Source organism: Oncorhynchus tshawytscha, linkage group LG05 (assembly GCF_018296145.1).
Source record: "Oncorhynchus tshawytscha isolate Ot180627B linkage group LG05, Otsh_v2.0, whole genome shotgun sequence".
NCBI classification, from domain to species: Eukaryota; Metazoa; Chordata; class Actinopteri; order Salmoniformes; family Salmonidae; genus Oncorhynchus; species Oncorhynchus tshawytscha.
Window position 1 is genome coordinate 89,228,229 of NC_056433.1, and position 14,739 is coordinate 89,242,967.

General features: G+C 44.1%; 1 protein-coding gene across 1 annotated transcript in view; it reads left to right on the forward strand.

Annotated features, from left to right (window-relative positions):
• Positions 1 to 14,739, forward strand: part of LOC112251675 (gamma-aminobutyric acid receptor subunit gamma-3) — a 332,193-nt gene that overhangs the window by 298,417 nt on the left and 19,037 nt on the right. Inside the window, exon 7 of the mRNA XM_042322670.1 lies at positions 2,021 to 2,173. Within this exon, the coding sequence (XP_042178604.1) occupies positions 2,021 to 2,173 (153 nt within the window). The remainder of the gene's footprint in view (positions 1 to 2,020; positions 2,174 to 14,739) is intronic.

The following is a 14,739-nucleotide window of genomic DNA, read 5'->3' on the forward strand; positions in this document are numbered from 1 at the left end:
TCAGTCCATGTTAGATCTACTACTGTCATGGTTTCAGTCCATGTTAGATCTACTCCTGTCATGGTTTCAGTCCATGTTGGATCTACTACTGTCATGTTTTCAGTCCATGTTAGATCTACTACTGCCATGGTTTCAGTCCATGTTGGTTCTAATACTGTCATGGTTTCAGTCCATGTTAGATCTACTACTATCATGGTTTCAGTACATGTTAGATCTACTACTGTCATGGTTTCAGTCCATGTTAGATCTACTACTGTCATGGTTTCAGTCCATGTTAGATCTACTACTGTCATGGTTTCAGTCCATGTTAGATCTACTCCTGTCATGGTTTCAGTCCATGTTAGATCTACTCCTGTCATGGTTTCAGTCCATGTTAGATCTACTACTGTTATGGTTTCAGTCCATGTTAGATCTACTCCTGTCATGGTTTCAGTCCATGTTGGATCTACTACTGTCATGTTTTCAGTCCATGTTAGATCTACTACTGCCATGGTTTCAGTCCATGTTGGTTCTAATACTGTCATGGTTTCAGTCCATGTTAGATCTACTACTGTCATGGTTTCAGTCCATGTTGGTTCTAATACTGTCATGGTTTCAGTCCATGTTAGATCTACTACTGTCATGGTTTCAGTCCATGTTAGATCTACTACTGTCATGGTTTCAGTCCATGTTAGATCTACTACTGTCATGGTTTCAGTCCATGTTAGATCTACTACTGTCATGGTTTCAGTCCATGTTAGATCTACTACTGTCATGGTTTCAGTCCATGTTAGATCTACTACTGTCATGGTTTCAGTCCATGTTAGATCTACTACTGTCATGGTTTCAGTCCATGTTAGATCTACTACTGTCATGGTTTCAGTCCATGTTGGATCTACTACTGTCATGGTTTCAGTCCATGTTAGATCTACTACTGTCATGGTTTCAGTCCATGTTAGATCTACTCCTGTCATGGTTTCAGTCCATGTTAGATCTACTCCTGTCATGGTTTCAGTCCATGTTAGATCTACTACTGTCATGGTTTCAGTCCATGTTAGATCTACTACTGTCATGGTTTCAGTCCATGTTAGATCTACTACTGTCATGGTTTCAGTCCATGTTAGATCTACTACTGCCATGGTTTCAGTCCATGTTAGATCTACTACTGTCATGGTTTCAGTCCATGTTAGATCTACTCCTGTCATGGTTTCAGTCCATGTTGGTTCTACTACTGTCATGGTTTCAGTCCATGTTAGATCTACTCCTGTGGACTTTCTAGTCCATGCTGTTTCTACTGCTGTGGCCTGTTCTAGTCAATGCTGGTTCTCTCACTGGACAGGTGATGAGGTCCAAGCCATGCAGTCGGTTTTACACCTCTCCTCTCCCCAGGTGATAAGGTCCAAGCCATGCAGTCGGTTTTACACCTCTCCTCTCCCCAGGTAATAGGGTCCAAGCCATGCAGTCGGTTTTACACCTCTCCTCTCCCCAGGTAATAGGGTTCAAGCCATGCAGTCGGTTTTACACCTCTCCTCTCCCCAGGTGATGAGGTCCAAGCCATGCAGTCGGTTTTACACCTCTCCTCTCCCCAGGTGATAAGGTCCAAGCCATGCAGTCGGTTTTACACCTCTCCTCTCCCCAGGTGATAAGGTCCAAGCCATGCAGTCGGTTTTACACCTTTCCATATTCCCAGGTAATAGGGTTCAAGCCATGCTGTCCATGTTGTCTTCCTCTGCTCTCCCCAGGTAATAGGGTCCAAGCCATCCAATCCATTTTGTCGACTTCTCTCCCCCGGTGATGAGGTCCAAGCCATTCAGTCCATGTTCCTCTCCTCTCTCCAGGTGATGAGGTCCAAGCCATTCAGTCCATGTTCTTCTCCTCTCCTCTCCCCAGGTGATAGGGTCCAAGCCATTCAGTCCATGTTGTCCTCCTTTCATCTCTCCGGGTAATAGGGTTCATGCCATTCAGTCCATGTTGTCCTCCTTTCATCTCTCCGGGTAATAGGGGCCTAGCCATTCAGTCCATGTTCTCCTCTTCTCCCCAGGTGATTACATAGTGATGACAGTGTTCTTTGACCTGAGCAGAAGGATGGGCTACTTCACCATCCAGACCTACATCCCATGTATCCTCACCGTGGTGCTCTCCTGGGTCTCCTTCTGGATCAAGAAAGATGCCACACCAGCCAGAACAGCTCTAGGTAGGCGAACCTCACCGAGCGGTTTTACCTGCTTTTACTAGGTTATACTTCTAGGTCCTTAGCCTGGGTACCAGTCTGTTTACGCCACCATGCCACTCCTTGTCATGACAAACATTTAAGGAGTGGCATGAGTCTCTAGGTCTTACAATGCATTATGATGCCTGCAGGCTTTACTGAAGTAGTGTTGCCCTTAAAAAATAACTAGTACATGTACAACTGTGAAATACTGAAGGATTTAATTCTTTGGCATTTCAGTAATTGTTGTATTTTTTTCCTGAAAGGATTACACATCTAGGATTTACCTTTATAATCTTTATATCATGATTCAGTGAATTCAGATATGCTTGGAAGTCAGTGAAATACTTGAGAAAGCTGTTTATGCTTTGATTGTTCCATTTAGTAAGGAACTTTGACCCCAGAACATGAAAATATTGGTAGGGCAAAGTCGCTCAACAAAGCTCCTACGCATCAAACCCAGCACAGTACTGGCCTTAAATACAATGTTAACTCATCAAGTTTTGAGTCACACACACAAACATTCTAAAATTTGGGTTATGATCAGTTTATGGCTACTTCACATATCTTAAACTCTTATTGCACAGAAGACCACAGTAGTGGAGCATACTTTATAGAGTAGGCTAGCTAGGAAGACCACGGTAGTGGAGCATACTTACTCCTGAGTGGCGCAGCAGTCTAAGGCACTGCATCTCAATGCTTGGGACGTCACTACAGACACCCTGGTTCGAATTCAGACATTTGAATGGGACTCCCAATCGGCCGTGATTGGGAGTCCCATAGGGCGGCGTGAGATTGTCCCAGCGTTGTCTGGGTTTGGCCGGTGTAGGCCGTGATTGGGAGTCTCATATTGTCTGGGTTTGGACGGTGTAGGCCGTGATTGGGAGTCTCATATTGTCCCAGCGTTGTCCGGGTTTGGCCAGTGTAGGCCATGATTGGGAGTCTCATATTGTCCGGGTTTGGCCGGTGTAGGCCGTGATTGGGAGTCCCATATTGTCCCAGCGTTGTCCGGGTTTGGACGGTGTAGGCTGTGATTGGGAGTCTCATATTGTCCCAGCTTTGTCTGGGTTTGGACGGTGTAGGCCGTGATTGTAAATAAGAATTAGTTCTTAACTGACAGGTCTACATAAATAAAGGTTAAATAAAAGTTACATATAAATAGATTTACAGAGTAGATTAGCTACTGTAGGTAGACGACGGTAGTCTAACGTATTTTTATAAAGTAAACGAGCTAGTAATCGATCTTCCATGTTGCGACACTGAGTGTGTCTGCCTGCCTGTTACAAACGGGCCCAGTTAACAATAAGCAAAATATATAATGCTAATTATTCCCTGGCTTCATCTATTGCATAGCTCCAGTTCCATCAGATATACAGTGGGGCAAAAACGTATTTAGTCAGCAACCAATTGTGCAAGTTCTCCCACTTAAAAAGATGAGTGAGGCCTGTAATTTTCATCATAGGTACACTTCAACTATGACAGACAAAATGAGAAAAAAAATCCAGAAAATCACATTGTAGGATTTTTAATGAATTTATTTGCAAATGATGGTGTAGTTATACCTAACACTTCCTCTACACGTGCTTCCAAGGGTATTACAGTCAACAATAACACATGTAGTCTACAGGTTATTTTAAAATATTTATATTTCACCTTTATTTAACCAGGTAGGCCAGTTGAGAACACCTTTATTTAACCAGGTAGGCTAGTTGAGAACACCTTTATTTAACCAGGTAGGCCAGTTGAGAACACCTTTATTTAACCAGGTAGGCCAGTTGAGAACACCTTTATTTAACCAGGTAGGCCAGTTGAGAACACCTTTATTTAACCAGGTAGGCCAGTTGAGAACACCTTTATTTAACCAGGTAGGCCAGTTGAGAACACCTTTATTTAACCAGGTAGGCCAGTTGAGAACACCTTTATTTAACCAGGTAGGCCAGTTGAGAACACCTTTATTTAACCAGGTAGGCCAGTTGAGAACACCTTTATTTAACCAGGTAGGCCAGTTGAGAACAACTTTATTTAACCAGGTAGGCCAGTTGAGAACACCTTTATTTAACCAGGTAGGCCAGTTGAGAACACCTTTATTTAACCAGGTAGGCCAGTTGAGAACACCTTTATTTAACCAGGTAGGCCAGTTGAGAACACCTTTATTTAACCAGGTAGGCCAGTTGAGAACAAGTTCTCATTTACAACTGCGACCTGGCCAAGAAAAAGCAAAGCAGTTCGACAAAAACAACACAGAGTTACACATGGAATAAAACAAAACATACAGTCGATAATACAGTAGAAAAAGTCTATATACCTGCGTGTGCAAATGAGGTAAGATAAGGGAGGTAAAGGCAATAAATAGGCCATAGTGGCAAAATAATTACAATATACCAATTTAGCTAGTCTACCTCAAAACAAATGCTAGCTACTGTTAGCTACTGCTCCATGATCCACTTGACTTTAATCTTCTTTTCTTGCTTGCTTTATTTTAATGGATGGACATGTTTTAAAGTTTAGGTGGCTAATGAACACCAAGGAGGGTTATCTTAACATTTACCACATTTCCTAAGTTTGAAAATGATTTGCTAGGGGATAGCTAAGATAGTCGACATGTTTCAGCTAGCTAAGCTACCTAGCTTGACGAAGTGGTAACAGTGCGTGGTACCTTGCTATCACATCAGTCCTATGACAGTTACTGGGCATAAGATGTTGATTTATCTGTGGCCAATGGTCAATTAGCCTTCTTGGGAGAGGGCGCTTCTACTGTAAATCAATGGAGCACTAAAGATTGGCTTTTGCTGGCTAGCTCTCTCAGCAGGTACTGCTGTGACATAGCGTCCCCATGAATGACAGCACCCTGAGCCAATCCCGCACAATCAGAGAAGATCAATGACACCCTCGCTCTAATTTCTCTGTCTGCCCCCCCACCACAGAAAGCACTGAGCGAAAGGCTTGAACAGCTGCATTAGGAAGCTGCTTTACTCTACAAAAATGTAGCTAAACAACAATGCAAAGGGAAAACGACCACATATTGTTATTACATCAAGCTATTTTTGTATTAAATTAAATTGTTTGCTTACTGATATGATAAATTGTTGGGATATGAAATAACAGAATAGCGTGCAAAATCTCATCAATATTGGTGTTGCTCCGACCACTGCATTAGGTGTTTATGTTTATAACTTCTTCTGATTTTCTTCTGGTCTGTTTGTCCTTGCTGTCTGTTTGTTACTGAGCTGTCTGTTTGTCCTTGCTGTCTGTTTGTCCTTGCTGTCTGTTTGTCCTTGCTGTCTGTTTGTTACTGAGCTGTCTGTTTGTCCTTGCTGTCTGTTTGTCCTTGCTGTCTGTTTGTTACTGAGCTGTCTGTTTGTCCTTGCTGTCTGTTTGTCCTTGCTGTCTGTTTGTTACTGAGCTGTCTGTTTGTCCTTGCTGTCTGTTTGTCCTTGCTGTCTGTTTGTCCTTGCTGTCTGTTTGTCCTTGCTGTCTGTTTGTTACTGAGCTGTCTGTTTGTTTGTCCTTGCTGTCTGTTTGTTACTGAGCTGTCTGTTTGTCCTTGCTGTCTGTTTGTCCTGTTTGCTGTCTGTTTGTCCTTTGTCCTGAGCTGTCTGTTTGTCCTTGCTGTCTGTTTGTCCTTTCTGTCTGTTTGTTACTGAGCTGTCTGTTTGTCCTGCTGTCTGTTTGTCCTTGCTGTCTGTTTGTCCTTGCTGTCTGTTTGTCCTTGCTGTCTGTTTGTTACTGAGCTGTCTGTTTGTCCTTGCTGTCTGTTTGTTACTGAGCTGTCTGTTTGTCCTTGCTGTCTGTTTGTCCTTGCTGTCTGTTTGTCCTTTCTGTCTGTTTGTTACTGAGCTGTCTGTTTGTCCTTGCTGTCTGTTTGTCCTTGCTGTCTGTTTGTCCTTGCTGTCTGTTTGTTACTGAGCTGTCTGTTTGTCCTTGCTGTCTGTTTGTTACTGAGCTGTCTGTTTGTCCTTGCTGTCTGTTTGTCCTTGCTGTCTGTTTGTCCTTGCTGTCTGTTTGTTACTGAGCTGTCTGTTTGTCCTTGCTGTCTGTTTATTACTGAGCTGTCTGTTTGTCCTTGCTGTCTGTTTGTCCTTGCTGTCTGTTTGTTTGTCCTTTCTGTCTGTTTGTTACTGAGCTGTCTGTTTGTCCATGCTGTCTGTTTGTCCTTGCTGTCTGTTTGTCCTTGCTGTCTGTTTGTTACTGAGCTGTCTGTTTGTCCTTGCTGTCTGTATGTCCTTGCTGTCTGTTTGTTACTGAGCTGTCTGTTTCTCCTTGCTGTCTGTTTGTCCTTGCTGTCTGTTTGTTACTGAGCTGTCTGTTTATCCTTGCTGTCTGTTTGTTACTGAGCTGTCTGTTTGTCCTTGCTGTCTGTTTGTCCTTGCTGTCTGTTTGTCCTTGCTGTCTGTTTGTTACTGAGCTGTCTGTTTGTCCTTGCTGTCTGTTTGTCCTTGCTGTCTGTTTGTCTTTGCTGTCTGTTTGTTACTGAGCTGTGTTGATGTGACACTCTAAAGCCTAAAGAAGGCCAGTTTTATTCCTTCTTTAATAATCAGAACAACAGTTTTCAGCTGGGCTAACATAATTGCAAAATGATCAATTAGCCTTTTAAAATGATAAACTTGGATTAACTAACACAACATGCCATTGGAACACAGGAGTGATGGTTGCTGAAAATGGGCCTCTGTAGATATTCCATTTTTTTTTTTTAATCTGCCGTTTCTAACTACAATGGTCATTGGCAACATTAACAAGGTCTACACTGTATTTCTGATCAATTTGATGTTATTTTAGTGGACCGAAAATGTGCTTTCCTTTCAAAAACAAGAACATTTTTAAGTGTCCCCAAACTTTTGAACGGTAGTGTATATCAAAGAATTGGCGAGGGCACTAGAACAGTCTGCAGCACCCGGCCTCACCCTACTAGGATCTGAAGTCAAATGTCTACTGTTTGTTGATGATCAGGTGCTTCTGTCACCAACCAAGGAGGGCCTACAGCAGCACCTAGATATTCGGCACAGATTCTGTCAGACCTGGGCCCTGACAGTAAAACTCAGTAAGACAAAAATAATGTTTTTTCTAAAATTATCCAGTTGCCAGGACCACAAAAACAAATTCCATCTACACACCGTTGCCCTAGAGCACACAAAACTATGAATACCACAGCCAAAACATCAGCGCCAGAGGTAACTTCCACAGAGCTGTGAACGATCTGAGAGACAAGGCAAGAAGTGCCTTCCTTCTATGCCATCACTACGAACATAAAATTCAACATACCAATGAGGATCTGGCAAAAAATACTTGAATCAGTTGTATAACTCAATACCCTTTATGGTTGTGAGGTCTGGGGTCCACTCACCAACCAAGAATTGACTAAATGGGACAAACACCAAATTGAGACTCTGCATGCAGAATTCTGCAAAAATATCCTCAGTTTACAACGTAAAACACCAAATAATGCATGCAGAGCAGAATTAGGCCAATACCTGTTAATGATAAAAATGCAGAAAAGAGACGTTAAATTCTACAAACACCTAAAAGGAAGTGATTCCCAAACCTTCCATAACAAAGCCATCACCTACAGAGAGATGAACCTGGAGAAGAGTCCCCTAAGCAAGCTGGTCCTGGAGCTCTGTTCACAAACACAAACAGACCCCACAGAGCCCCAGGACAGCAGCACAATTAGACCCAACCAAACCATGAGAAAACAAAAGATAGTTACTTGACACATTGTAAAGAATTTTCCTAAATAACAGAGCAAACTAAAATGCTATTTCGCCCTAAACAGAGAGTACACAGTGACCCAATATTAAGGAACGCTTTGACTACAGACCCAGCTTTGACTGTATATACAGACTCCGTGATCATAGCCTTGCTATTGAGAGATGCCGCCATAGTCAGACCTGGCTCTCAAGAGAAGACAGGCTATGTGCACACTGCCCACAAAATGAGGTGGAAACTGAACTGCACTTCCTAACCTCGTGCCAAATGTATGACCATATCAGAGACATATATTTCCCTCAGATTACACAGATCCACAAAGAATTCTAAAACAAACCCGATTTTGATAAAACTCCCATAACTACTGGGTGAAATACCACAGTGTGCCATCACAGCAGCAAGATTTGTGACCTGTTGCCACAAGAAAAGGGCAACCAGTGAAGAACAAACACCATTGTAAATACAACCCATATTTATGTTTATTTATTTTCCCTTGTGTTCTTTAACCATTTGCACATCGTTACAACACTATATATTTACATAATATGACATTTGACATGTCTTTATTCTTTTGGAACTTCTGTGAGTGTAATGTTTACTGTTAATTATTATTATTTTATTGTTTACTTCACTTTTGTTTATCTATTTCACTTGCTTTGGCAATGTAACCTATGTTTCCCATGCCAATAAAGCCCTTTGAATTGAGATATATGAGAAGAGAGAAGGAGAGATATGTAGAGAGGGAGTGAGTAAGAGAGGGAGGTATAGAGAGAGGGACAGAGAGAGAGAGAGGGACAGAGAGAGAGAGAGAGGGACAGAGAGAGAGGGACAGAGAGACAGGGACAGAGAGAGAGAGAGAGAGAGAGAGAGAGAGAGAGAGAGAGAGGAACAGAGAGAGAGAGAGAGAGACAGAGAGAGAGTGAGAGAGAGAGGGACAGAGAGATAGAGAGAGGGACAGAGAGAGAGGGAGAGAGAGAGAGAGAGAGAGGGACCGAGAGAGAGGGACAGAGAGAGAGAGAGAGAGGGTCAGAGAGAGAGGGAGGTATAGAGAGAGGGACCGAGAGAGCAGGACAGAGAGAGAGGGATAGAGAGAGGGAGGTAAAGAGAGAGGGACATAGAGAGGGACAGAGAGAGAGGCAGGTATAGAGAGAGAGGTATAGAGAGAGGGAGGTATAGAGAGATGGAGGTATAGAGAGAGGGACAGAGAGAGAGGGACAGAGCGAGAGGGAGGTATATAGAGAGGGAGGTATATAGAGAGGGAGGTATAGAGAGAGGGAGGTATAGAGAGAGGGAGGTATAGAGAGAGGGACAGAGAGAGAGGGACAGAGAGAGAGGGACAGAGAGAGAGGGAGGTATAGAGAGAGAGGGACAGAGAGAGAGGGACAGAGAGAGAGGGAGGTATAGAGAGAGGGAGGTATAGAGAGAGGGAGGTATAGAGAGATGGAGGTATAGAGAGAGGGACCGAGAGAGAGGGACAGAGAGAGAGGGAGGTATAGAGAGAGGGAGATATAGAGAGAGGGAGGTATAGAGAGATGGAGGTATAGAGAGAGGGAGATATAGAGAGAGGGAGGTATAGAGAGATGGAGGTATAGAGAGAGGGAGGTATAGAGAGAGGGAGGTATAGAGAGAGAGACAGAGAGAGAGGGACAGAGAGAGGGACAGAGAGAGAGGGAGGTATATAGAGAGGGAGAGGGGGGAGTGGGAGGGAGATGAGGGAGATGGGGAGAGAGAGGGAGATGAGGGAGATGAGGGAGACGGGGAGAGGGAGGGAGATGAGGGAGATGGGGGAGAGGGAGGGAGATGGGGAGAGAGAGGGGGATAAGGGAGATGGGGAGAGGGAGGGAGATGGGGAGAGAGTGAGATGGGGGAGGGGGAGAGATGGGGGGGGGGGGTGGGGGAAAGGGAGACGGGGGAGAGAGAGGAAGATGGGGGAGAGAGAGGAAGATGGGGGAGAGAGGGAGACGGGGGGGAGAGAGAGGGAGATGGGGGAGAGAGAGGGAGATGGGGGAGAGAGAGAGGGAGATGAGGGAGACGGGGGGAGAGAGAGGGAGATGGGGGAGAGAGAGGGAGACGGGGGGGAGAGAGAGGGAGATGGGGGGAGAGAGGGAGATGGGGGAGAGAGAGGGAGATGGGGAGAGAGAGGGAGATGGGGGGAGAGAGAGGGAGATGGGGGGAGAGAGAGGGAGATGGGGGAGAGAGAGGGGGAGATCAAGAGAGAACAGAGTGTATGGGAGGTAGAGATTGTAAATTAGCAGTTTTTTTATACATGAAGGAATATATGAGAGCAGTCTGGGGAGGGTAGGTCTGGCAGATGAAGAGTTTTAGGAAACAGTCTGGGGAGAACAGTCTGGGGAAGGAAGGTCTGGGAGGTGAAGAGACTGTTTTATATGCAGGAAACAGTCTGGAAGGGAAGGTCTGGGAGATGAAGAGAGAGTTTTATATGCAAGAAACAGTCTAGAGAGGTGTCTAGAGAGTGATGGTGTCTTTCCCCGTCAATAACATAATGGGCTCTATTTGAACAAACCTAACGCTGGCGGTAGTGCTATATAGATCTGGGGTTGTGTCAGCAATATTTAAGCTATTTTCACAGACGTTATTATGAGCGGAATGTCTGGCAGTGGCGAGAAAGGTGATTGATGGTCTTTGCATTGTCATCAACTCCGATTTGTCTGTGGCACGGCATATTCTAGTCCTGGTCTGTTGTGGATTAGTACTATATTAAATGGCATAGGCTTCATTAACGAGTGATAGCAACGGTAAACACATTTTTCCTCAATATTGTTTTGGAGTGTTGACAGTCAACATTGTTGTAATTGACTTCAACGAGTATAAGCCTTTTATGCCTCACTTCTCTAATATAAAGTACCAGCCTCCAGGGAATTGTATTGTGTGTGTGTGTGTGATGCAAGTTGTCAATAAGACAGATATGTCCTAGCACTACTGTTGATATGGTGTTATAGGACTGAATCATTTGAAGAGCCTGTTTGGGAGGAGCATGTTTTTTGGTTACAGGACCAGAGGCGATCTTTAGAAATGGGGATGGATATAAGCCAAATGGAGTATGAATTGCAGGTAGGCCTATGTCTACTGAGAATAATGCAGACGCCTCACCAGTATACCATTTAGAAACCTGTTATGGATAGGCTCCTTTGCTGAAGCACGATTCTCTGGGTCTTCCTGGATCTGTAGCTGTATCTTACCATTCTCTGGGTCTTCCTGGGTCTGTAGCTGTATTTATTTATTTTTATTTTTATTTCACCTTTATTTAGCCAGGTAGGCTAGTTGAGAACAAGTTCTCATTTGCAACTGCGACCTGGCCAAGATAAAGCATAGCAGTGTGAGCAGACAACACAGAGTTACACATGGAAAAAACAGTATGGGGATGAGGTAGGTGAAAATGGGTGGGCTATTTACCAATAGACTATGTACAGCTGCAGCGATCAGTTAGCTGCTCAGATAGCAGATGTTTGAAGTTGGTGAGGGAGATAAAAGTCTCCAACTTCAGCGATTTTTGCAATTTGTTCCAGTCACAGGCAGCAGAGAACTGGAACGAAAGGCGGCCAAATGAGGTGTTGGCTTTAGGGATGATCAGTGAGATACACCTGCTTGAGCGCGTGCTACGGATGGGTGTTGCCATCGTGACCAGTGAACTGAGATAAGGCGGAGCTTTACCTAGCATGGACTTGTAGATGACCTGGAGCCAGTGGGTCTGGCGACGAATATGTAGCGAGGGCCAGCCGACTAGAGCATACAGGTCGCAGTGGTGGGTGGTATAAGGTGCTTTAGTGACAAAACGGATGGAACTGTGATAGACTGCATCCAGTTTGCTGAGTAGAGTGTTGGAAGCCATTTTGTAGATGACATCGCCAAAGTCGAGGATCGGTAGGATAGTCAGTTTTACTAGGGTAAGCTTGGCGGCGTGAGTGAAGGAGGCTTTGTTGCGGAATAGAAAGCCGACTCTTGATTTGATTTTCGATTGGAGATGTTTGATATGAGTCTGGAAGGAGAGTTTGCAGTCTAGCCAGACACCTAGGTACTTATAGATGTCCACATATTCAAGGTCGGAACCATCCAGGGTGGTGATGCTAGTCGGGCATGCGGGTGCAGGCAGCGATCCGTTGAAACGCATGCATTTGGTTTTACTAGCGTTTAAAAGCAGTTGGAGGCCACGGAAGGAGTGTTGTATGGCATTGAAGCTTGTTTGGAGGTTAGATAGCACAGTGTCCAATGACGGGCCGAAAGTATATAGAATGGTGTCGTCTGCGTAGAGGTGGATCAAGGAATCGCCCGCAGCAAGAGCAACATCATTGATATACACAGAGAAAAGAGTCGGCCCGAGAATTTAACCCTGTGGCACCCCCATAGAGACTGCCAGAGGACCGGACAGCATGCCCTCCGATTTGACACACTGAACTCTGTCTGCAAAGTAATTGGTGAAGCAGGCAAGGCAGTCATCCGAAAAACCGAGACTACTGAGTCTGCCGATAAGAATATGGTGATTGACAGAGTCGAAAGCCTTGGCAAGGTCAATGAAGACGGCTGCACAGTACTGTCTTTTATCGATGGCGGTTATGATATCGTTTAGTACCTCGAGTGTGGCTGAGGTGCACCCATGACCGGCTCGGAAACCAGATTGCACAGCGGAGAAGGTACGGTGGGATTCGATATGGTCAGTGACCTGTTTGTTGACTTGGCTTTCGAAGACCTTAGATAGGCAGGGCAGGATGGATATAGGTCTGTAACAGTTTGGGTCCAGGGTGTCTCCCCCTTTGAAGAGGGGGATGACTGCGGCAGCTTTCCAATCCTTGGGGATCTCAGACGATATGAAAGAGAGGTTGAACAGGCTGGTAATAGGGGTTGCGACAATGGCGGCGGATAGTTTCAGAAATAGGGAGTCCAGATTGTCAAGCCCAGCTGATTTGTACGGGTCCAGGTTTTGCAGCTCTTTCTGTATCTTACCATTCTCTGGGTCTTCCTGGGTCTGTAGCTGCATCTTATCATTCTCTGGGTCTTCCTGGGTCTGTAGCTGTATCTTACCATTCTCTGGTCTTCCTGGGTCTGGGGATTTATCTTACCATTCTCTGGGTCTTCCTGGGTCTGTAGCTGTATCTTACCATTCTCTGGGTCTTCCTGGGTCTGTAGCTGTATCTTAACATTCTCTGGGCCTTCCTGGGTCTAGGGCTGTATCTTACCATTCTCTGGGTCTTCCTGGGCCTGTAGTTGTATCTTACCATTCTCTGGGTCTTCCTGGGTCTAGGGCTGTATCTTAACATTATCTGGGCCTTCCTGGGTCTGTAGCTGTATCTTAACATTCTCTGGGCCTTCCTGGGTCTAGGGCTGTATCTTACCATTCTCTGGGTCTAGGGCTGTATCTTACCATTCTCTGGGTCTAGGGCTGTATCTTACCATTCTCTGGGTCTTCCTTATTCTAGGGCTGTATAAGCCATGGTAAGCCACGATAAGGAAGACACCAGACACATTGCTGTTGAACCAGTTTTCATTAAAGTAGGGTGAGGTTGTTGTTTTTTTTACTTCTTCAGGATCGGTGTCCCTTCCACGGGACGGTTGACCTAATGTAGGCTAATTCGATTAGCATGAGGTTGTAAGTAACAAGAACATTTCCCAGGACATAAACATATCTGATGTTGTCAGAAAGCTTAAATTCTTGTAAATCTAACTGCACAGTTCAATATACAGTAACTATTACAGTGAAATAATACCATGCTATTGTCTGAGGAGAGTGCACACTTTTAAACATAAAAAGTTATTAATAAACAAATTAGGCACATTTTGGTAGAAATGCAATGGTTCATTGGATCAGTCTAACACCTTGCCCACACACTGCTGCCATCTAGTGGCCAAAATCTGGGCTGGAATAATACATTATGGCCATTCTCTTGCATTTCAAAGAAGAATACAAAAGAACGGTTGGTTTTGTCTTTGTATTATCTTTTACCAGATCTATTGTGTTATATTATCCTACATTCTTTTCACATTTACACAAATTACAAAGTGTTTCCTTTCAAATGGTACCAAGAATATGAATATCCTTGCTTCAGGGCCTGAGCTAAGTGAAAATTGGGAAAAAAGGGGACTGATCCTTAAGAGGTATAATCAAACAAAAAGGAAAACTTGTCAGAGTCTAGGTGATGTGGGTAAGGGGGAGTCAGTCGCAGGACACAGATGAGTAATAATAGTAACTTTACTCAAAAATATTCTTCCAACAAAAATCCAGAATCACATAAACGAGACAATTGGCAACAATAAACACGCACAAACCATGATGGCTCCAGAGGGTCAAAAAGGGAAATAATTCAAACGTAATGGGAACCAGGTGTGTACAATCAAGACAAAACAAACGGAAAAAACAGGCTAGAAAGCCGGTGACGTCGACCACCGAACACCGCCCGAACAAGGAGAGGCACCAACTTCGGTGGAAGTCATGACAAAACTAAAAATTGTTACAGGAAAATAAAAATAATATAATAATATAATAAATAATAAAATAAAAGTGAAGTATGTCATCTCTCGTTCCGTAGAGGGGTTTTAAATCCACAATAATTACAGAGCTGTATAAAATTATGTAATAGCCTATAGATAAAAAGAGTATGTCTGCTCACTATTTTTCTGCTGACACACTTTTAATAGGATTATCGGTAGTTTTGACTATTGGCGAAAGGATTGGGCATCACAAAAAACAAACTACCTTAATTGAGGAGGGGAGGATATACTTGGTTTTTAATCAAATGAAACAAAATAGGATGCTTTGTGTCTGGATAGACTGTGCTTCTGCTGTCAAAATCCATGCCATCACCAACCGTTAAGACCAGCTGTCAACTGGTACTTTG